Raw genomic sequence first — 24727 nt, 5'->3', positions numbered from 1 at the left:
CTCCTCCCAGACCTGGACTAAAGCATCCGCCAACTCCTGGACAGTCTGTGGTGCAACGTTGGTGGATGGAGCGAGACATGATGTCCCAGATGTGCTCAATTGGATTCAGGTTTGGGGGGGGCAAGTCCATAGCATCAATGCCTTCCTCTTGCGGGAACTGCTGACACACTCCAGCCACATGAGGTCTAGCATTGTCTTGCATTAGGAGGAACCCAGGGCCCACAAGGGGTCTGAGGATCTCATCTCGCTACCTCTGGCGAGCACATGGAGGGCTGTGCGGCCCCCCAAAGAAATGCCACCCCACACCATGACTGACACACCGCCAAACCATTTATGCTGGAGGATGTTGCAGGCAGCAGAACGTTCTCCATGGCGTCTCCAGACTCTGTCACGTCTGTCACGTGCTCAGTGTGAACCTGCTTTCATCTGTGACGAGCACAAGGCGCCAGTGGCTAATTTGCCAATCTTGGTGTTCTCTGGCAAATGCCAAACGTCCTGCACGGTGTTGGGCTGTAAAGCCCAACCCCCACCTGTGGACGTCAGGCCCTCATACCACCCTCATGGAGTCTGTTTCTGACCGTTTGAGCAGACGCATGCACATTTGTGGCCTGCTGGAGGTCATTTTGCAGGGCTCTGGTAGTGCTCCTCCTGCTCCTCCTTGCACAAATGTGGAGGTAGCGTTCCTGCTGCTGGGTTGTTGCCCTCCTACGGCCTCCTCCATGTCTACTGATGTACTGGCCTGTCTCGTGGTAGCGCCTCCATGCTCTGGACACTACGCTGACAGACACAGCAAACCTTCTTGCCACAGCTCGCATTGATGTGCCATCCTGGATGAGCTGCAGTACCTGAGCCACTTGTGTGGGTTGTAGACTCCGTCTCATGCTACCACTAGAGTGAAAGCACCGCCAGCATTCAAAAGTGACCAAAACATCAGCCAGGAAGCATAGGAACTGAGAAGTGGTCTGTGGTCACCAACTGCAGAACCACTCCTTTATTGGGGGTGTCTTGCTAATTGCCTATAATTTCCACCTGTTGTCTATTCCATTTGCACAACAGCATGTGAAATTTATTGTCAATCAGTGTTGCTTCCTAAGTGGACAGTTTGATTTCACAGAAGTGTGATTGACTTGGAGTTACATTGTGTTCTTTAAGTGTTCCCTTTATTTTTTTGAGCAGTGTATAATATTTTTTTTGTTAATTACATGATTCCATATGTCATTTCATAGTGTTGATGTCTTCACTATTATTCTACAATTCAGACAATACTAAAAATAAAACCTGGAATGAGTAGGTGTGTCCAAACTAATGACGGGTACTGTACACACCACACACACACACACACACACACACACACACACACACACACACACACACACACACACTACCGTTCAAAAGTTTGGGGTCACTTAGAAATGTCCTTGTTTGAAAGAAAATCACATTTTTTGGCCATTAACACAACATTTATCAGAAATACAGTGTAGACATTAATGTTGTGAATGACTTTTGTAGCTTGAAACAGCTGATTTCTTAAATATATATAATATCTGCATAGGCATACAGGGGCACATTATCAGCAACCATCACACCTGTGTTCCAATGGCACGTTGTGTTAGCTAATCCAAGTTTATAATTTCAAAAGGCTAATTGATCATAAGAAAACCCTTTTGCAATTATGTTAGCACAGCTGTAAACTGTTGTCCTGATTTAAATAAGCAATACAACTGGCCTTTAGACTAGCTGTATCTGGAGCATCAACATTTGTGGATTCGATTACAGGCGCAAAATGGCCGGACACAAGGAACTTTCTTCTATAATTCATCAGTCTATTTTTGTTCTGAGAAATGAAGGCTATTCCATGCGAGAAATCGCCAAGAAACTGAAGATCTCGTACAACACTGTGTACTACTCCCTTTACAGAACAGCGCAAACTGGCCCTAACCAGAATAGAAAGAGGAATGGGAGGCCCCGGTGCACAACTGAGCAAGACGACGTGTACATTAGAATGTCTAGTTTGCGAAAGACTATAAGTCCTCAACTGGCAGCTTCATTAAATAGTACCCGCAAAACACCCGTCTCAACGTCAACAGTGAAGAGGTGACATCGGGAGGAGTTTTTCCCCTTCAATCTACACACAATACCCCATAAAACAGATTTTTAGACATTTTTGCAAATGCATAAATATTTTCTTACCTTATTTTACATAGGTCCATAAATATTTGGACATTGACCAAGTTATTATTATTTTAGCTGTCTACCACAGCATATTGGACTTGAAATGAAATAATGAATATGAGCTGGAAGTGCAGACTTACAGCTTTAATTTGAGGTTATTTACATCCAAATCGGGTAAACGGTGTAGGAATTAAAAAATTTATTTGTGGCCCCCCTCTTTTTAAGGGACCAAAAGTAATTGGACAATTGGCTTCTCAGCTGTTCCATGGCCAGGTGTGTTATTCCCTCATTAGCTCATTTACAAGTAAGCAGATACAAGGTCTAGAGTTGATTTCAAGTGCAGCATTTGGAATCTGTTGCTGTTAACCCTCAATATGAAATCCAAAGATCTGCCAGTGAAGCAAGCGATCATTAGGCTGAAAAATCCAAACAAACCTATCAGAGATAGCAAAAACATTTGGTGTGGCCAAATCAACTATTTGGTACATTCTTAAAAAGAAAAAACACACTGGTGAGCTCAGGAACACCAAAAGGCCCAGAAGACCACGGAAAACAACTGTCGTGGACAGTATTCTTTCCCTGGTGAAGAAAAACCCCTTCAACAGTTGGCCAGATGTAAACCATTGGTATGCCTCAAAAACAGGAAGACCAGATCAGAGGTTCCAAATAACATCCTAAAAAAGCCTGTACAGTTCTGGAACTACATCCTATGACCATGATCCGAAGCATACCACCTCACCTGTGAAGAGTGGGAATGTATGGCTGCCAGTGGAACTGGTTCCCTTGTATTTATTGATGATGTGACTGCTGACAAAAGCAGCAGGATGAATTCTGAAGTGTTTTTATAGCTATATTTTCTGCTCCGACTCAGCCAAATGCTTCAAAACTCAATGGATGGCGCTTCACAATGCAGATGAACAATGACCCGAAGCGTACTGCGAAAGCAACCCAATACTTTTAAGGCAAAGGAGTGGAATGTCCTGTAATGGCCAAGTCAGTCACCTGACCTGAATCCAGTTAAGCATGCATTTCACTTGCTGAAGGCAAAATGCCCCATGAACAAGCAGGAATTGAAGACAGCTGCAGTAAAGGCCTGGCAGAGCATCACCAGGGAAGAAACGCAGCATCTGTTGATGTCTATGGGTTCCTGACTTTTGAACCCCTTAAATTGGGGGGCTATATATAAAAATGGTTTTAATTTCTACACGGTTCATATAATAATTGACAAAACCCATAAATTAAAGATCAAAGTCGACGCTTAAAGCACATCTTGATTGTTTCCTTTCAAATCCATTGTGGTGGCGTACAGAGCCAAAATGATGCAAATTGTGTCACTGTCCAAATACTTATGTACTTGACTAAGTATTCATACCCTTTGCTATGAGACTCAAAATGTTTCTCAGGTGCATCGTGATTCCATCGATCATCCTCGATCATCCTCCAACTTGATTGGAGTCCACCTGTGGTAAATTCTATTGATTGGACATGATTTGGAAAGGCACACACCTGTCTATATAAGGTCCCACACTTGACAGTGCATGTCAGAGCAAAAACTAAGTCATGGGGTCAAAGGAGTTGTTCGTAGAGTTCCGAGACAGAATTGTGTCGAGGCACAGATCTGGGGAAGGGTACCGAAAAATGTCTGCTGCATTAGTAGCGCTATCTGCAGAGTTTGCTCGAGGTACATGTTGTAATTCTTCAGCCATTCCTGGAACTGTGACCAAAAATAAGCTACATATGGACTGTACCAAAACAAATGATATAATGATTCTGTCTCTTCGCAGCAAATTCTGCAGAGCTGGGATGGTTGTATCCCACATATACAGTGCATTGGGAAATATTCAGACCCCTTCCCTTTTCCACATTTTGTTACGTTAGACTTATTCTAAAATGTATTAAGTAGTTTTTTCCACCTAAATCTACACACAATACCCCACAATGACAAAGCAAAAACACATTTAGAAACATTTTTACCAAGTTTTTTTAATTTTTTAAGAATTATCACATTTACATAAGTATTCAGGCCCTTTACTCAGTACTTTTTTGAAGCACCTTTGGCAGCGATTACAGCCTCGAGTCTCTTTGGGTATGATGCTACAAGTTTGGCACACCTGTATTTGGAGTTTTTCCTGTTCTTTTCTGCAGATCCTCTCAAGCTCTGTCAGGTTGGATTGGGAGCCATGCTGCACAGCTATTTTCAGGTCTCTCCAGAGATGTTAGATCGGGTTCAAGTCCGGGCTCTGGCACTCAAGGACATTCAGAGACGTGTCCCCAAGTCACTCCCGCGTTGTCTTGGCTGTGTGCTTAGGGTCGTTGTCTTATTGGAAGGCGAACCTTCAACCCAGTCTGAGGTCCTGAGCAGGTTTTCATCAAGGATCTCTATACTTTGCACCGTTCATCTTTCCCTTTTCTCCAGATGTGACACTTGGCTTTCAGGCCAATCTTGGTGTCATCAGAACAGGGAGTCTTATTTCTCATGGTCAGAGTCCTTTAGGTGACTTTTGGCAAACTCCAAGAGGGCGGTCCTGTGCCTTTTACTGGGGGGCTTCGTCTGACCACTCTAACTTAAGGGCCTAATTGGTGGAGTGCTGCAGAGATGGTTGTCCTTCTGGAAGGTTTTCCCATCTCTAGAGCTCTGCCAGAGTGACCATTGGGTTCTTGGTCACCTCTAACCAAGGCCCTTCTCCCCCGATTGCTCAGTTTGGCTGGGCGGCCAGCTTTAGGAAGAGTCTTGTTGGTTTTAAACTTCTTCCATTTAAGAATGATGGAGGCCACAGTGTTCTTAGGGACCTTCAATGCTGCAGAAATGTTTTGTTACCCTTCCCCAGATCTGTGCCTTGACACAACCATGTCTCGGAGCTCTACGGACAATTCCTTCGACCTCATGGCTTGTTTTTTGCTCTGACATGCACTATCAACTGTGGGACCTTATATAGACGTGTGTGCCTTTCCAAATCATGTCCAATCAATTTGAATTTACCACAGTTGGACTACAATCAACTTGTAGAAACATCTCAAGGATGATCGATGGAAACAGGATGCACCTGAGCTCAATTTTGAGTCTTATAGAAAAGGGTCTGAATACCTATATAAATAAATGATTTGTCTTTTTTAAATGATGAATGTACAAATATTTCTAAAAAACAGTTTTTGCATTGTCATTATGCGGTATTGTCTGGATTGATATCCAGACACAAGGTATAATTTAAATGGAAAAATTCCATTGTTGAATCCAGCGTTGTTTTGCATATCATATCTCTTCCCAACTATTTTTCAGTCTATAATGCACTGGTACGTTTTTTGGTAACTGGTATACTTTTTTTATTTATCCCAATTTTCTTTAACCAATTTTGGTCTTTAGCTGCATATGTGACAACCCCACCAGCCCTATTCATGAGATCATTTACAAAGATTATACTTTAAAAATATGTATTTAAATTTTTTTAAATATAATGTTTATCATTTAGTATATTTGAGTTGAACCACTATTTGTTTGTATTATTTGATCTGTCTTTTCTGATGGATTAAACTGAAATTGCAACCATCTTTCAATGGCTGTTTGTATTCAATCTCTGTGTGTGTTTCTGTCCCTGGCAGGTGGCGGAGAGGGCCCTGTACTACTGGAACAATGAGTACATAATGAGTCTGATCGAGGAGAACTCCAGCGTCATCCTGCCCATCATGTTCGCCAGCCTCTACAGGATCTCCAAAGAGCACTGGAACCCGTGAGTCCACCTCAGCACACCCCTCACACAGATTTATCCAATCAGAAAACTTGATTTATCTTCTTGTATTTGGTTGTATATTCTATTGTATTTGTTTAGACTCTTGGCTCAATATAGAAAAAATTAAGTGTAAAAGAGTTAATGTTGGCATGTTTTACATTTTTCTTGCAGGGCGATAGTGGCGTTGGTGTACAACGTACTAAAAGCCTTCATGGAGATGAACAGTACCTTGTTTGATGAACTCACAGCTACGTACAAGTCAGACCGCCAGCGGTAAGATATGCAGCATCACTAAAGGATCGTATGTGGTGTGGTCAGAGCACTGTTGTAGTTTTTTAAACACCCACTCACTCGTATAGGCCATGCTCACTACACAGGTTCATACCAAACATTTACAGTTATTTATATACAGAATCTCACTTTCTCTCATATACTGTGTGTGTGTAATATTGTGATTCTTAACTCTGGCAGCATAAGACATTTTGATTGGGTGGTACTTGGCCAAGAGTTGTTGTTGTGGTGGTAAACCCAGTAGTAATCTCTCAGTAATCTGCAGCTAGTCCCTCCTCCCCCCTGTGTGATCTGTACTGTCTGCAGTGAGAAGAAGAAAGAGAAGGAGAGGGAGGAGCTTTGGAAGAAGCTGGGGGACCTGGAGCTGAAGAGGGGCCTTAGGAGCGACGGGATCATTCCCACTTAACGAAGCGCCACACTCCCCTCCCATCCATGTCCACCAGAGCCGCGCCCTCTGGAACGACATGGAGCAACCGTGTTTTTTTATTTTTTTTTCTCCTTTTCTGTATTGTGCGACTTACTTTACGGTAGATTCACACGTCTGTTTCATTATTTCAACATCACTGTAAATAACTTTTTCTTTTTCCCTTAAACTGATATTACTGCGAAAAAAAATATTTAAAAAAAGGAAGAAAAAACAAGAAAAAGAACTTGTGTGGGGAAAAAAGACATTGGACAGTAGGACTTGAAATGAACTCTTCTTGGAAAAAATCTACAGCGAAAGAAAAGATTGTTTTAACCTTGCCCTTTGAGAACCCCACTTCCCTGAATACAAACCCATTTTCCATCTCTACAAACCCATGCTCTTTCTCTTTCACTCTGTCTCCTGTGGTGCTTCTGTACCTCTCCCTGTGTGGGACGTCCTGACTGAGTGAGATACTTGGGAGGCTCCACCCTGACCAAGAGGACACCCCTTCCCTCCGTAAGGACCAGCCTCTGACCCCTCCTGACCTGCCTCTCTCCATGCTCAAGCTAAGCTAGTATTATGGACCCATTAGCCATAAGGAAATGAATTGAACCCCCCCCCCCCGTCCCCCCCCCGTCGTTCTCGACCCTTCCTCCAAGAGGCAAACATGTTAAGGGCCTGTATGTACAGGGAGTTTAAAAAAACGGTAAAGGGAAGGTCTTCATACACACACTTAAATCCACCCTCTCGCACCATTTTCTCCCCACTTCCACATTTTGTTTCTGTTCACTTATCTGTGTGCATCTGGCTCCCCAATGATTGATTGGTATCTGTCAGTTCAGTTGTCTCTCTTTGGGTTTGTGGACTTTGACGCTACAGTACCAGGCAGCCTGGTATCAGTCTGGCACTGGTACCCTCCAGCCACACAGCAAATACAAAAAATGTAAAACGATTGCGAGCTGTAGAGAAGCGCCAAACTCTCCTATTGTGAAAAGGAGCATCCGTCCCGGGTGTACTCTTCACAGTATTACAAAATTGTATATTGTTATTATATGCAGTACACTGATATCTTGTATCTTGTAGTAATTTAGCATATATTTTTGCTTCGGAACAGTCGAGGAGTATCCAGTATATAAGAGGTATTATAAGAGGTAAGACTTACTGGTATTTATGATAGTGTTTTCCCCTCTTTCTTTTTTCTCTTTTTGTTTCCTTCTTGGTTTTTAGCTCATTTTGGATTTTTTGATTAAGCTTCTTTGACCATCAGATCTTATTTTTTAGTTGTGGAGTGAGGGAGGGCAGGGCAGAGAGAGGGAAGGCATGGAGCAGTTGATATCCTGTTCAAATTTACAGTAAGTTCAGCATTGTTGACCCCATTGTTGACAGAATTAATGTGTGCTTTAGGATGGCCAAGATATATGATTAAAATGAAGAAAAAAAAGGGTTGGAGAAATACAAATGTTTAATTATTTTAAAAAATAAAGAGATATTAAATTAAACCTGTTTTGTGATAAAGCCCAGATGCTGGATTGCCTTATTTTCAGACCACAGACTGCTGTTTGTTTTGTGCCTGTGTTTGATGGAGAGGTGAAAGGATGAATGAAGGGGTCTTGTGTTTTTGATTGTTGCTGAGCTACTCTGAAATGGTGCTGTGCATTTCATGACTAATTGATTCTGCATGTTGTTGTCGCTTGGATAGTCAAGCGACAGCTGTGAAGCGGCCTGCAGTCCACGAAGAGCGTCTCGATATCCTTTGATATGACGAATGATCGATTAGAAGAGTTGGCTTATTGTTTGTGTTTAATTGACTTGTTCAACAACAATTAGCAGAACATATGAATTTTGTTTTTCCATTTTCAAGTAAAGATCATTTTACTTGGCCACAAATGTAAATCTATCTTGGAGTGCCACAGGAGGGCAGCAAGACTTCACATCTGATGGACCCCATAGCAGCCATTGAGTCACTATGTAGTTGATTGCATCTGATATGTCATTTGTGAGCTTTTATTCAGCCCTGTTACAATATCAGTGAATAATGTAGATTTCTGCACCAAAGTTATCAAACACGCAACTAGGTCTAAAATTGGTCATTTAAGGTGTAATGTGATCTGACCTGTGTGAGAGAGTGTGGAAGGTGGGTGTAATGTTGACCTGGTGCGCACACACCATCACACTAGTCACTAGTGTATTGTCCTTGGGTAACAACTGAATGTTTTGTTGTAGATAGCTGGTAGGCAAAGTTTTACGAGGACAATGGAGCTTTACTTTTTAGGTTTTCTGCCAAGATCATCCCAAAGGAAAATGCATGTGTGGTGTTTTCATCTACAGGTAAGAGATTCTGTCCAGTGTTCTGTATGAAAATGAGAATAACTAATTATTAAATAGGAGCAACCTTTCTCTATTGTCAATGGCAATTTTTCTGGGGAGTTTTTTTTAGGCAGTCTGATTGGTTTAGCTTTATTTCGGGTATTTCTGCTGTGTGTCTGGCAGTGTTTATCTTTTCCACCGCTATTGAGGCAGAGCTCACCTTTTTTTTAAAGTCTTAGTCCCTAGTTCTGACTGCTCTGTTCGAAAGGGCCAAGCGGCGCTGCTGTGATTGTGATCTGCTCTAAGTGTGGCTCTTGTTTTTCTACTCCCTGTCATTTTGACTGTTCCTAACAATGTTCAACGTGGGAACTGGATTCTCTTGGCTTAATCTGCCTGGAATTAGATGGATTCTAGTAGGATTTGGCAGCTGTAGACGGAGAGGACTGTTTTGGCTTAATAACCAGGGACAGTGCATTGTCAAAGCCCTGCTCCCATGTTTGGGCACAAGGTAATGCCCTGGGAAACAGTAGCAGGCCAATTAGGAAAGGAAGGGTGACAACGCTTTATCTCATTACCATCACCCAACGGGCACACATCCGGTCCAATGCAGCCATTTTTATTTCAATATCAAATCATTTCTGGTAAATAAGTAAGTACCTTATTGTGATTGTTTTCAATTAAAATTGTCAAAAATGAACAACTTGATTCTTACAAAGACCAATTCCTCAAGCAAGAATTTAGCTTGGACTGTCTGGGAGTGGTCTGAGTGGGGAGGCTGTTATTGGCAGAGGTTTGGAACTCCTGGTGATGTCACCAGGCGGTCCAAAACTCCATCCCTCCAAAACAGGCAGAAATTTCAGACGGTCTTTACAAAAGGCTCTTACACTTAAAGGGCATTATCATTTTCACAATTTCACAGAATTATTCCAACAGTGTGGAAACATAAAACACATAAATAACACAGTAAAATCACGTTCCGACTGCAATGGGCCTTTATAGACTGCCACCTTTTTCTTATTTTCTCAAAGCAATTACTGGAAGTCGTTTCGACTTCTCAACCCTTGAGTGCACACTTGGCCTGAACTGGGGTGAGGCTGTGACACACTGAGGGCATTGTCATAATTAATTATAGTGCTGATAATTCAGATTACTGATTTGCCCCCTCTTTCTACACACCCAGCTCATTATTACTCTGTCTTGCTCATCAGATGCATGCATCAATGCCCTCTCCTGCAGGCTGTAGGGCAACACCCTCATAAATGAATAAAAACAGAGTAGACTAAAAGCATTATTGTTTACTTCAAACATCCCTTCCTGCGGTTGTTTAACTGGTGATTGTATCTCATTGTTGACTTTTGGAATTCTGCCTTTGTTTCCTACAACTATAGATGAGTTTAAATCAGGCAACATCAGCACAGACCTGCGGTGGTGTGTCTTCACCAGGAGGGGGAGTCCCTACTTTACACAGACTCAGGTATGCCAGGTGTCACTCAGAGCCTGTTCAGCCCAAGTGGCAGAGAGAGGTAGACGGAGCTCAGACACAGATACTTTGAGGGTTTTCCCTGAGAGTTATATTTCCAAGGATTCACTCACCTTCCAAGACAAGGGGGAGTACATTTCTGCCTATAAACAAAGTGTAAGTAAGAGCTAACCTTTTTCTGATGTTCTGTTTGAGCTTTCTGTATTTCTGTCAAGCCGTCACTCAGCCCTCCCTCTCTTTGCTTAAGCATTACTGGCCCAGTGTATCTATATCATAATATAGGATCTCCATGAGTAATATATGTAGCCTATTATAATCCCATTCATCCCTTATTGTTCTCACTTCTCAGCTAATCTATGTCTTCTGCTGTAATGCATGTAGAAGGAAAATAAGTCAAAGATTTAAATCCACATTAATATTCAGTGTAGAGGTATTATGGGAATCTAATGCCATTGATTTCACACTGGGCAGTATATCAATCAAATGTATTTATAAAGCCATTTTAAAATCAGCAGATGCCACAAAGTGCTTATACGGAAACCCAACCTAAAACCCCGAACAGCAAGCAATGCAGATGTAGAAGCATGGATATCATGTCTGGGAAATGAAATCAAAAAGGTTTGAAAGTAACAAACCTGTTGGTTTATTTGTGTTTCAAACCATTGTGAAGGTGCTCAGATAATGCAACATAAACCCTTACCGTTGTTTCATAATATCTGGTGTTTTAAACTCCTCTTCATACAGGAGGTTCAGATTATAGCTTTGCCTTTTTGTTTTCTCAATAATAAGAAAAACAATGCATGATGCGCAATCACCACCCACTTGGGTACCAGAAACCATACAGAGGACCTCCGCGCGCCACACCTTCCTACTGCTTATCCATGAGGTAAGTAGTGTCGGGAAACCCAATAAACTACTGCTTGTGCAGGAAGGGCCACGATGTGCTGTAAAACTACTCAGTGTTTACAGAAGTCGCCCTGTTACCGTGAAAAAACCATGTTAAGAAAAACAAGAGCTGCTTTTGTCTACAGTCACTGTTGGGTTTGGCTGAGTCTAGAACGTTGTGGCCTAACTCAACTGCAATACCCTCCAGTAAAGAGACTTCTATCTGCACTATTTTCAAAGATACATATTTTATGTTCCTGGCAGATTTATACACAAACGGAGTCAACAAGGGATGAAAAGTGTCACGGCCCGCAGAGACATTACGTTTCTCTGTTCGATCGTTTGATGTTAACATCATCCCATTGCATTTGATGTCAGGTATCCCAGGGACTCTCAGGAGATGGAATCAATTTCCATTCATCACAACATGTAGTTGATAACATGCGTTCAATCAGCGAGGTGGTCTGAATGGCTTGCTCTTTTAACTTCATCCCGTAAGCATATCATATTCACGTAGTTTCCTCTCTATGGGCGCAGATGGAATTTATATCTGATATGTTCTCATCAACAGAAAAATGTCACCCTTCCTTTACTACCAATTAACCTTGTGCAGAATGCCAGTCACCTATTATGGCCAATGGGCACAGCTATATAATACACCTTTATCACGTTTGCTAAACAACCTATGGGCTCACCTAGGCAATAATTATATTGCTCTCTTCTCGGTAATGGGAATACATCTTGTGATGTACTGTATTTAAATGAAGGTTTACTCTTCCCCCCCCCCCCCACTTGACTCACAGCAAAAGATACACCGCCGACCCTCCCCACCGCAAAGCAGCTGAAGGCCTGTCATCGGAACCTCATAGCATCTGGCTCGGAGGATCATCGTCCTTTCCCAAACTATTTTAATAAACGTTCATACTTTCATTTTGTCTTTGTTGTTTATTCAGTTAGCCTGTCATTGTTTGAACTGATGTTAACATGTAGAGGTGGTTATTGGATATTAGTACAGGTGAGTGGAATTATGTGTTAAGTAGGTCATAATTTACATGTAGTAAATGTTATTCTAGTATTTGTAAGGTGGTAAATGTATAATTGATGCGTGTACATAGCTCAAAGGAATGCTGTGAAGTTGTAGGACCTAACCAGGCCAGTGGAAGCCACAGTGCTACTGTGGCTTCTTTATTAAACATCTACTTTTGTATCTGATTGGTTCCTCAAATATTTCATGACAGTAAATGCACAGTGCGGAGGTACAGCCTGTCAGAATATGCTAAATGTTCTCTCCCCCCAATTGACCTTACTATCTAACCAAGGAGCCAGTTATTCAATTGTTTTTCCTAGGGAAAAGGAAGGTGCTGGTAATTTCTCACTTAACTCACCACCAGTGGTTGAAGGAACACGCACCACAAAACACCTCCCACCCTGCCCCATACAGCTCTGTTTTCATTTTATGCTGATGAGATCTTTCCTTTGAAGACTGTAGGCTGCACAGTATGTGACGAAAGGTGTGATTCATATTGCATCTTCTAGATCAAACTTGTGCTCATCGCGACTACTGGCGTATGCTTATGCTGCTGTTTCACTGACAGTCTTCAGAGTCTCGTTCCCTAGCAGCTGTAGACATGATCCCCAGAGTACGCCTCTATGTTGTGGGGTGGAGTTTGACTCAATTAAAGCTGCTACATCATGACTCCAATCAATTAATCAATTATATATTGTATTCTGACTGGCACAGGGAAGCATGTAAGTCTTTAATACAGACCCACAGACTAGCAGTGTAATTAGCACCAATGAGAAGACATGATATTTGGCAGGTTGCGCTGAAGTAGCACATCCAGTGACAGCTTGCAGCTCAATCTGAACATTCTCGTTTGACGAGCTGCGGTATCTGGCATACACACACACACACACTTATACGAGCTGCGGTATCTGGCATACACACACACACACACACTTTACAGCGAGGAAGCAGAGACATGGGTCATCTGTACACATTGTGTTTGGAGCACATCTCTTACTGACTAATGCAGCAATTTAGTCCCATTCAGACTCATTGAGGGCATAAATGGCAATACTACAGAGAGAATGGCAAAGTTACACAGTGTCTTTCTGATCAATTTACTACACCTACTTTCTGAACTGTTCAGGGAAACCGTTGCATCTTGGGACGTGGGCATTGACTTCTCAATTGAATTGTTTTTCATAGTCTATTTTAGGTTTGATGGAGCTGCTGGCATTCCAGTAGAATGAAGCAGAAGGGGCCTTGATATCCAATCCTCCTTTTAGCTCAGAAAGGACCATCGAGGGGACAATGAAACATCTGAATTAATTCTCAGATCAATGAGGAAGAATGGAGACAGATTTCACCAGATGTGCTGCATTGATTAGGGGAGACGTTTGATATTTTTTTCCCAGTCCCCAAAACGAGGCATCAATGTCATCTGCTTTTTGTTTTAATTTGCCTGTGACATTTACAGCTTGAATAATACAATTGAGGGAATCTTGAATCTCTCACACCTGGAAGGGATTTCTAGAACAATGTTTCTTGCATAATTCACATCTTCCTGACTGTGGTCGGATAACTTTGTGCTTTGTGTGCAGCTTCCTCCTGAGGAAGGCAATGATATGTCCAGAAATAAATTTGTTAGGCACATACAGTACACTGATGTATGCCTTGTTGTTGTGTGAGTGGACTTTCAAAGATTTTTTTGACTCTTCCCACTGAACAATGAGAGTCCTGTTGAATGCTGATTGGGTGTAATTGGTGGTTAGTGAGGCATGGTAATTAGTGTGATTACAGTAATCACGTCTCTGCAGAGATGTCCAAGTGCCTGACACGTGCCTCTGCGCTCTCCCCAGCTTTTTCAATTCAGTTCACTGTAAGAAACATTTATCAAAAAAAGTGTTACATCGGAGTCAAGAGGTAGAGTTGAATAAATAGTGCATATTCGGTAAGAGGTGGATTTTTAATCAGGAGTTTCTTCTGACAGGTTCTTACTGTCTTGCTTATATCCTACAGTGACGTTTGGGCTCCTCTCCACCTCAATCACATGTCAATGTCTCAGAGCCACTCAGAATTGACTGAGAGTTGAGATCTATGCAGCATGTTCAGCTGCATGGTGGTGGCACACATTTCATTTCTGAGTAATAGGGTTGAGGAGATGATCCATTCCTGTACGACTGCCTGCCTGTGAACAGGATCCTAGGTCTATTAGTATTACAACTCAGGAAGGCAGCTGTCCAACCTGCACTGTCACATATGTCTGATACTCTGTGATGCAAGTGGGCCAATTAGAGACGTCCTGTGGGAACACTTGGCAGTGCACACACTCCCACCCCTACCCGCTTCCTCACACATATTTATTTGGATATCTCTTCTGAAGTGCTTCTGCTTCTGACATTCTGTTTGACAGATTGAAGATATTCAGACATCTGCTGTTGAACAGACAGGGAATTTCTATGAAGATATATATAGCCTTTACAGCCTATAATAGAATGAAAAAATTGGCATAAACTGTTGTTTAGTTTGCCCTGTATGTATTGTATATACAGCCTGAGCCATATTGAAAGACCAACCTGCGTCATGGCATGAAAAACAGAAACAAAACACTGTCACAAGTGACAGTCCATACAGTGCAGGTCCCTTATGCAACACTTGTTGCAGTTATGTGTTTCTTGGTGGGGGACTCAGTTCCCCTGGGTCCTATTACCAAGAACCAATTGGGGACTCAGTAGATACAAGACTTCAGTGTTTTCTGCATTCACTGGAGATGACTCACCGTTTAAAAGCAGTCTGCTCAGTCAACACAATCCAATGTCTCTTAAATCATCTTCATAAAATCTAAGTTGTTTACACTGTATTGTCTGGGCTTCCAAGTGGCACAGTGGTCTAAGGCACTGCATCTCAGTTCTAGAGGCATCAACCGGCCGTGATTGGGTGCCCCAAAGGGCGGCGCACAATTGACCCAGCGTTGTCCGGGGTAGGCTGTCATTGTAAATAAGAATTTCTTCCTAACTGACTTTCCTAGTTAAATACATTTTTGTCTGGTTTGCCTATTTAACGTTCTCGACATGCAGGCACATTGTTTTGTGGATATGTTGCAGTAATTGTTTGTAAAAGTGTCAGTGCGTCAGTGAAAATAGTTCGCCAAAAAGCAAGTGGATGTACATCGCAGAGATCCCCCGACGCCTGTATTAAGGAGCGTGTTGTGTGTGGTGATACGCATGCGTTATCACACCCCGGGAGCCTGCAGAATGCAGCGCTTCGGAGGCGCGCGTCTTTGCCACAGTGCGCTCTCAGCAGAGGAAAGCGCAGTGTTACAATGAGCTTCTCCATCCCACCGGCTAATACCCACCCACACTGCCGTCCTCCGATAAGCAGCATCAAAATCGCCCACCACTCTCACAACCACCGCCTGGCCCCAGGATGCCCGGGGGAAAGAGAGGGCTTGTGGCACCGCAGAATACTTTTCTGGAAAACATTGTCCGGCGCTCAAGTGGTAAGCAATGTACCTGTTCGTGGGTTTCCATAACAGACAGCTTTAAATAGTTTGGATGAGTGTCTTCCTTTTTTTGTTCAAAAGATAAGTCTAGTCTATTCATAGTCTAATCATTGTTTTTTATATGACTTGCCTTTATTGTTAAAATTATCTGGGAGTTTGTTTACAAAGTTTATTCGATGACGTCATGCCAAGGCGATTTGGTGTTCATCATGGTAGTGCATAGGCTGCTGAATTGGATATACTGCCAGTCATGTTGCACGGAAATTATATTTCATTAAGGTCAATATAAAATATATTTATTTTCAGATATTATGTATATTGTTTTAGTGATTATTTGTAAGTTCATTTGTAGGCTATATCAAAAATAGATAACAATAGCTTAATTTGCAATCCATTTAGCAATCATTAGACTACTCTCTTATATTTATTTGTCTGTTTGTGGTGTGTGTATATCACTTCTTGGCAAAGTGTTAGGCTATAGGCTTTATATATTTGCAGTAAAAATAATCAGGATGCAGTAAAACATTTATGTCATTACTTAAATGGGCAATCTGCAATTGCTACATAAATGTTGGGATTTATAAATTAATGATATGTACTCATTGATTCTTGAAGAATATAACTTATAAATGCCGCATGAGCTTAGTTCAACTGTTGTACCTCATCACAACCCAAAATATAAGCTTGTTTTACTCCAATGTTTCTAAACAAAGTAAATGTAAACAAACATTTACAAAGTAAATGTAGACTCAAAACATGGTTAAAATTATAATTATGAAATCATGGATGATCAGTCCTCGCCTGCTTAGCTCCGTCTATAAATTGTTATTTCTCTCCCAGTTTCTGCGTATAGAAATGTGATGATCCATATTGTGCTATTAACAACCTGAGAAATTAATCACTCTTGTCTATCAGCGAAAAGCCAGTAAATCTGCAGCAGCTGAGGCATAGAATCCCTAATGCAGAGGCTGGTATGGACTTGGCAGCAGAGTTAAGACATATGTGCTGTAAACTCTCCCTCTCTGATTAACTTATGGTTGTTGTTGTGGACGTAGAACAAGCTACTGAGTGTAGTGTCATAATTATATGGACCACAAAAGAGCGAGACATTTGATGGACACGTGATCACTGTGTTAGGCTTTGTTGTGTGGGGTCACTCTCATCACGCATCGCCAATGGGTTGTGACAGACCATCTGAGTGTTTGCAGACATTTTACACCCGAACCCTCCCCACTCACCACACACCTGTTTACGGCGACCTTTCCTCACAGAGACCAGCTTCCTCCTGGGGAACGCCCAGATCGTGGAGTGGCCTGTAGTCTACAGTAATGACGGATTCTGCAAGCTCTCTGGGTTCCACAGGGCTGAGGTTATGCAAAAAAGCAGCACTTGCAGGTAAGGATGGTTATTGTATGGTAATATAGTAATAATTTTATTATGCACCTTTGTATGTGTACTGTATCTGCCGTTATAGATGACCTCTAAACCACTGTAGAATGTTTTGAAAAGTGCCTTCATTAAAGTGAAGTAAGTCAGTTTATTGCCTGAGCTGTCTGAACATCACATTGCAAGAGACTCACTGAATCTGGTGTTCCACTAGTACTGAATGAGTCCATGTACTGCCTGCTGCTTATAGAAAGAGTTTCAAATGGAACAAATGACTGTTGCAAAGGGGAACCAGTCGGTCCGCCCAAGGTGAGGCCATCTTTAAAATACAACTCCAAAAGCTTCACTTGAGGTTTTCCTGGCCTTCGACAAGGGCTAAGGGCTTGTTAATTAAGCCTGGGGCAAAAGTTGTCCTTAACATGTGATTCTATGGGAGTGGAGGAGCATTGGCCTTCAAGGGTAGGTAGCATAAATGTAACCACATGTAACATGGCTTTTCATTAGAATACACATCAAAGGCCCTCGAGAGTGGCGCAGTGGTCTAAGGCACTGCTTCACAGTGCTACAGACCCGGTGTCATTCCCGGGCTGTGTCACAACCGGCTGTGATCAGGAGTCCCATAGGGCGGCGCACAATTGACCCAGCATCATACGGGTTAGGGGAGGGTTTGGTCATTTATTTGGCTCATCGCGCTCTAGCGACTCCTTGTGTCGGGCCAGGGGCCTGCAGGCTGACCATGGTTGTCTGTTGAAAAGTGTTTCCTCCGACACATTGGTGCGGCTGGCTTCCGGGTTAAGCTGCAGGTGTTAAGAGGCGCTGTTTGGCGGATCATGTTTCAGAGGTCGCATGACTTGACCTTCACCTTCGAGCCTGTTAGGGAGTTGTAGCAATGAGACAAGATCGAAAAAGGGGGTACATTTTTTTAAATAATAATAAAAAAAATAATTTGCATCAAAAGTCCCAGCGCAAAGTTACACCTCACTTTTTTCACCTTCTAGTTATTACATAAAACTGATCCGAATGATGAAGAATGTCGAAATCAGTCTGGAAAAAACATTTGTGGGGTGTGATGTAATATGGAGGTCCTGGCAAGCCAGCCTATTCCCTATAATCTAAACTCCAACATAAATAACTTTGTTTGCACTCTACAGCCAACTTACAAGCAAATACTGTATGAATACATTGTTACAAGTCAGCTTGTAAGATTGCTAGCCAACTAGCCTGCTAACATTAGCCCTACTAGCCTTCTAACATTATCCCTACCAGCCTGCTAACATTAGCCCTACTAGCTTTCTAACGTTATCCCTACCAGCCTGCTTACATTAGCCCTACTAGCTTTCTAACATTATCCCTACCAGCCAGCTAACATTAGCCCTACTAGCTTTCTAACGTTATCCCTAGCCAGCTAACATTAGCCCTACTAGCTTTCTAACATGATCCCTACCAGCCAGCTAACATTAGCCCTACTAGCTTTCTAATGTTATCCCTACCAGCCTGCTAACATTAGCCCTACTAGCTTTCTAACATTATCCCTACCAGCCTGCTAACGTTACATTAGCACTTCATGAGTCAGTAAGTTGCCATCAACACCTAGCTCACAGCTACATTAAAATAAAATCAATGTTTTTGAAATACATAACCACAGCTAACCAGTTATCAGAGAATTGTAAGGGAGTGTGTACGCTTATTACTATGAAATTATTAACAGGGCTATAAATCAGCATGAAACTATAAAATAGTTACAATTATAACTTCGATCAACTTATGGGCAATTAAGTTCTCAAAATGACAGGCAATGTATTCTTGGAGACAGTAGATATCTTTACAAAACAAATATATCTTTGTTTGCAAGTGCATCGGTGATGTTGTACACACGGTGACTATTAAAACCTTCCCCAACCAGAAACCGTGGATTGGTTGAACTGACAGCATGAGCCACTGCTTTTAATCATGGCAAGGTGACCGGAAACATGACCGAATACAAACAGTGTAGCTATTCCTTCCGCAAGGCAATCAAACAAGCTAAGTGTCAATATAGAGAGAAAGTAGAGTCGCAATTCAACGGTTCAGACACAAGACATCTGGCAGGGTCTACAGTCAATCACGGATTACAAAAATAAAACCGTCCTCATCGTGGACACCGATGTCTTGCTCCCAGACAAACTTAACAACTTCTTTGCTCACTTTGAAGGCAGTACAGTACAGTGCCACTGACACGGCCCGCTACCAAAACCTGCGGGCTCTCCTTCACCTCAGCCAATGTGAGTAAAACATTTAAATGTGTTAACCCCCGCAAGGCTGCCAGCCCAGATGGCAACCCTAGCCGCGTCCTCAGAGCATGCGCAGACCAGCTGGCTGGTGTGTTTACGGACATATTCAATCAGTCCCTATCCCAGTCTGCTGTTCCTACATGCTTCAATAGGGCCACCATTGTTCCTGTTCCCAAGAAAGCTATCGCCCCGTAGCGCTCCCTTCCGTCATCAAGTGCTTTGAGAGTCTAGTCAAGGATCATATCATCTCCACCCTACCTGACACCCTAGACCCACTCCAATTTGCTTACCGCCCCAATAGGTCCACAGACAACGCTATCACAATCACACTGCACACTGCCCTAACCCGTCTGGACAAGAGGAATACCAATGTAAGAATGCTGTTAATCAATTACAGCTCAGCATTTAACACCATAGTACCCTTCAAACTAGTCATCAAGCTCGAGACCCTGGGTCTCGAACCCCGCCCTGTGAAATTGGGTCGTGGACTTTCTGACGGGCTGCCCCCGGGTGGTGAGGGTAGGGAACAACATCTCCACCCCGCTGATCCTCAGCACTGGAGCTCCACAAGGGTCCGTTCTCAGCCCTCTCCTGTACTCCCTGTTCACCCATGACTGCGTGGCCATGCATGCCTCCAACTCAGTTATCAAGTTCGCAGACGACACTACAGTGGTAGGCTTGATTACCATCAACGACGAGACGGCCAACAGGGAGGAGGTGAGGGCCCTCGGAGTGTGGTGTTAGGAAAATAACCTCACAGTCAACGTCAACAAAACAAAGGAAATGATTGTGGACTTCAGGAAACAGCAAAGGGAGCACCCCCCCCCCCCCCCCCTATCCACATCGACGGGACAGTAGTGGAGAAGGTGGAAAGTTTTAAGTTCCTTTATGTTCCAAACTGAAATGGTCCACCCACACAGAAAGCGTGGTGAAGAAGGCGCAACAGCGCCTCTTCAACCTCAGGAGGCTGAAGAAATTTGGCTTGTCACCAAAAACACTCACAAACTTTTCCAGATGCACAATCGAGAGAATCCTGTCGGGCTGTATCACCACCTGGTACGGCAACTGCTCCGTCCAGAACCGTAAGGCTCTCCAGAGGGTAGTGAGGTCTGCGCAACGCATCACCGGGGGCAAACTACCTGCCCTCCAGGACATCTATACCACCCGATGTCACAAGAAGGCCAGAAAGATCATCAAGGACAACAACCACCCAAACCACTGCCTGTTCACCCCGTTATCATCAAGAAGGCGAGGTCAGTACAGGTGCATCAAAGCAGGGACCGAGAGACTGAAAAACAGCTTCTATCTCAAGGCCATCAGAATGTTAAACAGCCATCCCTAACATTGAGTGGCTGCTGTCAACATACTGACTCAAATCTCTAGCCACTTTAATAATTAAGAAGTGGATGTAATAAATATATCACTAGTAACTTTAAACAATGCCACTTTACATTTGGCTCATCGCGCCCAACGAGTCCTTGTGGCCGGCCGGGAGCCTGCAGGCTGACTTCGGTCCTTAGTGGAACGGTGTTTCCTTCCACACATTGGTGCAACTGGCTTCCCGGTTAAGCCAGCGGCTGTTAAGAAGCGCAGCTTGGCGGGTCATGTTTTGGAGGACACATGACTTGACCTTCACCTCTCCCGAGCCAATTGGGGAGTTGCAGCGATGAGACAAGATCAGAAATCACAAAATTGATTACGTTGGATTATGTTGGGGAGGCTTCCATTGTGGGTTATGCGTGGATGTCCGAGCTGTTTGCTACTGGTTTTAACAGACAGCTCGGTGCATTCGGGGTGTCAATACTTCTTACAAAAACAAGTAGTGATGTTCTGTTCTGTTAGACAGGTAACTCTTTATCCACAATATATCATGGGGATGTGAACCCATAACACATACTTTTTTTCCAGCAGCAGACTATGATTGATCATGTCAAAAGCTGCACTGAAGTCTAACAAAACAGCTCCCACAATCTTTTCATCATCAATTTCTCTCAGCCAATCATCAGTCATAACCTCACAGTCAGGGTAGCCTAGTGGTTAGAGTGTTGGACTAGTAACTATAAGGTTGCAAGTTCAAACCCCAGAGCTGACAAGGTACAAATCTGTCATTCTGCCCCTGAACCCACTGTTCCTAGGCCGTCATTGAAAATAAGAATTTGTTCTTAACTGACTTTCCTAGTTAAAATAAAGTTTAAAAAAAATTGTGTTAGTGCCGTGCATATTGAATGTCCTTCCCTATAAGCATGTTGAAAGTCTGTTGTCAATTTGTTAACTGTAAAATAGCATTGTATCTGGTCAAAAAAAATTTCATGAAGTTTACTAAGGTTTGGGACAGGCTGATTGGTTGGCTATTTGATTAACTTAGGCCAGGGAAATTGTTCACACACATTCCGAAACTATTCAGACTTCTAAAAACCTGGTTTTGCTTTGCCATTATTGGGTATTGTGTGTAGATATATGAGGGGGAAAAACAATTGAATCAATTTTAGAATAAGGCTGTAACATAACATAATGTGGAAAAACTCAAAGGGTCTGAATACTTTCCAAATGCACTGTATTGTTCACATAGATGGAGGTCACTTTGTACACTCTCATAACATCTTCCACTGCATGTGTGATGATTGTGATCGCACAGATCAAATCAAAGTTTATTTGTGGGCCAAATACAACAGGTACAGTGAAATGCTTACTTACAGGCTCTAACCAATAGTGTGAAAAAAAGGTGTGTGTGTGTGTGTGTATGTAGGTACAGTGGTGCAAAAAAGTTTTTAGTCAGCCACCAATTGTGCAATTTTCATCATAGGTACACTTCAACTATGACAGACAAAATGCGGGGGGAAAAAAATCCAGAAAATCACATTGTAGGGTTTTTATGAATTTATTTGCAAATTATGGTGGAAAACTTTTGTTATTGATCAAATACTTATTTATCTCAATACTTTGTTATATACCCTTTGTTGGCAATGACAGAGGTCAAACGTTTTCTGTAAGTCTTCACAAGGTTTTCACACACTGTTGCTGGTATTTTGGCCCATTCCTCCATGCAGATCTCCTCTAGAGCAGTGATGTTTTTGGGCTGTTTCTGGGCAACACAGACTTTCAACTCCCTCCAAAGATTTTCTATGGGGTTGAGATCTGGAGACTGGCTAGGCCACTCCAGGACCTTGAAATGCTTCTTACAAAGCCACTCCTTCGTTGCCTGGGCGGTGTGTTTGGGATCATTGTCATGCTGAAAGACCCAGCCAAGTTTCATCTTCAATGCCCTTGCTGATGGAAGGAGGTTTTCACTCAAAATCTCACAATACATGGCCCCATTCATTCTTTCCTTTACACGGATCAGTCGTCCTGGTCCCTTTGCAGAAAAACAGCCCCAAAGCATGATGTTTCCATCTTTGGATGCAACTCAGCATTCTTTGTCCTCCAAACACGACGAGTTGAGTTTTTACCAAAAAGTTATATTTTGGTTTCACCTGACCATATGACATTCTCACAATCTTCTTCTGGATCATCCAAATGCTCTCTAGCAAACTTCAGATGGGCCTGGACATGTACTGGCTTAAGCAGGGGGACATGTCTGGCACTGCAGGATTTGAGTCCCTGGCGGCGTTGTAACGGTCTGAGTGTAGTGGGTGAGGAGTCAGGCGCAGGAAGCAGAGAGTTCAGGGGAGTGCTATTTTAATGCACTGAGAAAAAACGCTGAACATGAGCCAACCCTTACAAACACACAGGGCGTACTGAACAAACAAATGCCCCAAACAGGGGGACTTAAACTGTCCAGGGAAAATCCACAAAATGGGAAAAACACAAAACCCATAGACGTGCACAATAGTACACTAAACAGACGATCACAATAATTAATCCCGCACAAGGAACCCTGCGGGCCGGCTGACTAATAAAGCCTACTACCTAACACAAAACAGGTGCACACAATCAACACATAAGGAGGGGGAGGAAATAATCACTAGCAGCTAGTAAGCCGGCGACGACGAGTGCCGAGTGCCACCTGAACGGGAAGGGGAGTGTCCTTCGGTCGGAGTCGTGACAGTACCCCCCCCTTGACGCGTGGCTCCCGCAGCGCGCCGACACCGGCCTCGAGGTCGACCCGGAGGACGAGGCGCAGGGCGATCCGGATGGAGGCGATGGAAATCCCTCAACATTGACGGATCCAAAATGTCCCTGGTGGGTACCCAGCACCTCTCCTCCGGACCGTACCCCTCCAAGTCCACGAGGTACTGCAGGCCCCTCACCCGGCGTCTCGAGTCCAGAATGGCCCGTATCGTATACGCCGGGGACCCCTCGATGTCCAGGGGGGGAGGAGGGACCTCCAGCACCTCACCGTCCTGTAGGGGACCAGCTACCACCGGCCTGAGGAGAGACACATGAAACGAGGGGTTAATACGATAATAGGAAGGGAGTTGTAATCGATAACACACCTCGTTTATTCTCCTCAGGACTTTGAACGGCCCTACACACTGCGGCCCAAGCTTCCGGCAGGGCACGCGGAGGGGCAGGTTTCGGGTCGAGAGCCAGACCCTGTCCCCCGGTACAAACACGGGGACCTCACTGCGGTGGCGGTCAGCACTCCTTTTCTGCCGTCCACTAGCCTGTTGAAGGGATTCCTGGACGGCCCTCCAGGTTTCTTTGGAGCGCTGCACCCATTCCTCCACCGCAGGAGCCTCGGTCTGGCTCGGATGCCACGGTACCAGGACCGGCTGGTACCCCAACACACACTGAAAGGGGAACACATTAGTAGAGGAGTGGCGTAATGAGTTCTGGGCCATTTCCGCCCAGGGGATGTATCTCGCCCACTCCCCTGGCCGGTCCTGGCAGTATGACCGCAGAAACCTACCCACCTCCTGGTTTACTCTCTCCACCTGCCCATTACTTTCGGGGTGATAACCGGAGGTCAGGCTGACCGAGACCCCCAGACGCTCCATGAACGCCCTCCATACTCGGGACGTAAACTGGGGACCCCGATCAGAAACGATGTCCTCCGGCACCCCATAGTGCCGGAAGACGTGGGTGAATAGTGCCTCCGCAGTCTGTAGGGCTGTTGGGATACCGGGCAACGGGAGGAGAGGGCAGGACTTAGAGAACCGATCCACAATCACCAGAATCGTGGTGTATCCCTGAGACAGGGGAAGGTCGGTCAGGAAATCTACGGATAGATGTGACCATGGCCGTTGTGGAACGGGGAGGGGTTGTAACTTCCCTCTAGGAAGGTGCCTAGGAGCCTTACTCTGGGTGCATACCGAACAGGAGGAGACATAAACCTTAACGTCCCTAGCCAAGGTAGG

The 24727-nt window shown here is 43.7% G+C and overlaps 2 protein-coding genes and 1 long non-coding RNA gene across 4 annotated transcripts in view; all 3 read left to right on the top strand.

Moving 5' to 3' along the window:
- ppp2r5eb (protein phosphatase 2, regulatory subunit B', epsilon isoform b) overlaps nucleotides 1-8109 on the top strand; it is a 35026-nt gene extending 26917 nt beyond the window's left edge. For both annotated transcript variants that reach the window (XM_031828919.1, XM_031828920.1), the window contains 3 exons: nucleotides 5770-5897; nucleotides 6069-6170; nucleotides 6495-8109. In XM_031828919.1, coding sequence (XP_031684779.1) covers nucleotides 5770-5897; nucleotides 6069-6170; nucleotides 6495-6594 — 330 coding nt within the window. In that variant the 3' untranslated portion in view covers nucleotides 6595-8109. The remainder of the gene's footprint in view (nucleotides 1-5769; nucleotides 5898-6068; nucleotides 6171-6494) is intronic.
- A 1682-nt stretch (nucleotides 8110-9791) lies between these two features.
- LOC109893922 (uncharacterized) lies at nucleotides 9792-12186 on the top strand. The gene is made up of 3 exons (XR_002255806.2): nucleotides 9792-10537; nucleotides 11171-11267; nucleotides 12070-12186. It is a non-coding gene; the product is annotated as an uncharacterized LOC109893922 (long non-coding RNA).
- Nucleotides 12187-15334: 3148 nt separating this feature from the next.
- Nucleotides 15335-24727, top strand: part of kcnh5b (potassium voltage-gated channel, subfamily H (eag-related), member 5b) — an 89933-nt gene continuing 80540 nt past the window's right edge. Inside the window, exons 1-2 of the mRNA XM_031828918.1 lie at nucleotides 15335-15771; nucleotides 17046-17169. Coding sequence (XP_031684778.1) covers nucleotides 15699-15771; nucleotides 17046-17169 — 197 coding nt within the window. The 5' untranslated portion in view covers nucleotides 15335-15698. The remainder of the gene's footprint in view (nucleotides 15772-17045; nucleotides 17170-24727) is intronic.

Source organism: Oncorhynchus kisutch, linkage group LG7, assembly GCF_002021735.2.
Source record: "Oncorhynchus kisutch isolate 150728-3 linkage group LG7, Okis_V2, whole genome shotgun sequence".
NCBI classification, from domain to species: Eukaryota; Metazoa; Chordata; class Actinopteri; order Salmoniformes; family Salmonidae; genus Oncorhynchus; species Oncorhynchus kisutch.
Note: the sequence above shows the minus strand (reverse complement) of the source record. Positions and strands in the feature narration are given on the sequence as shown.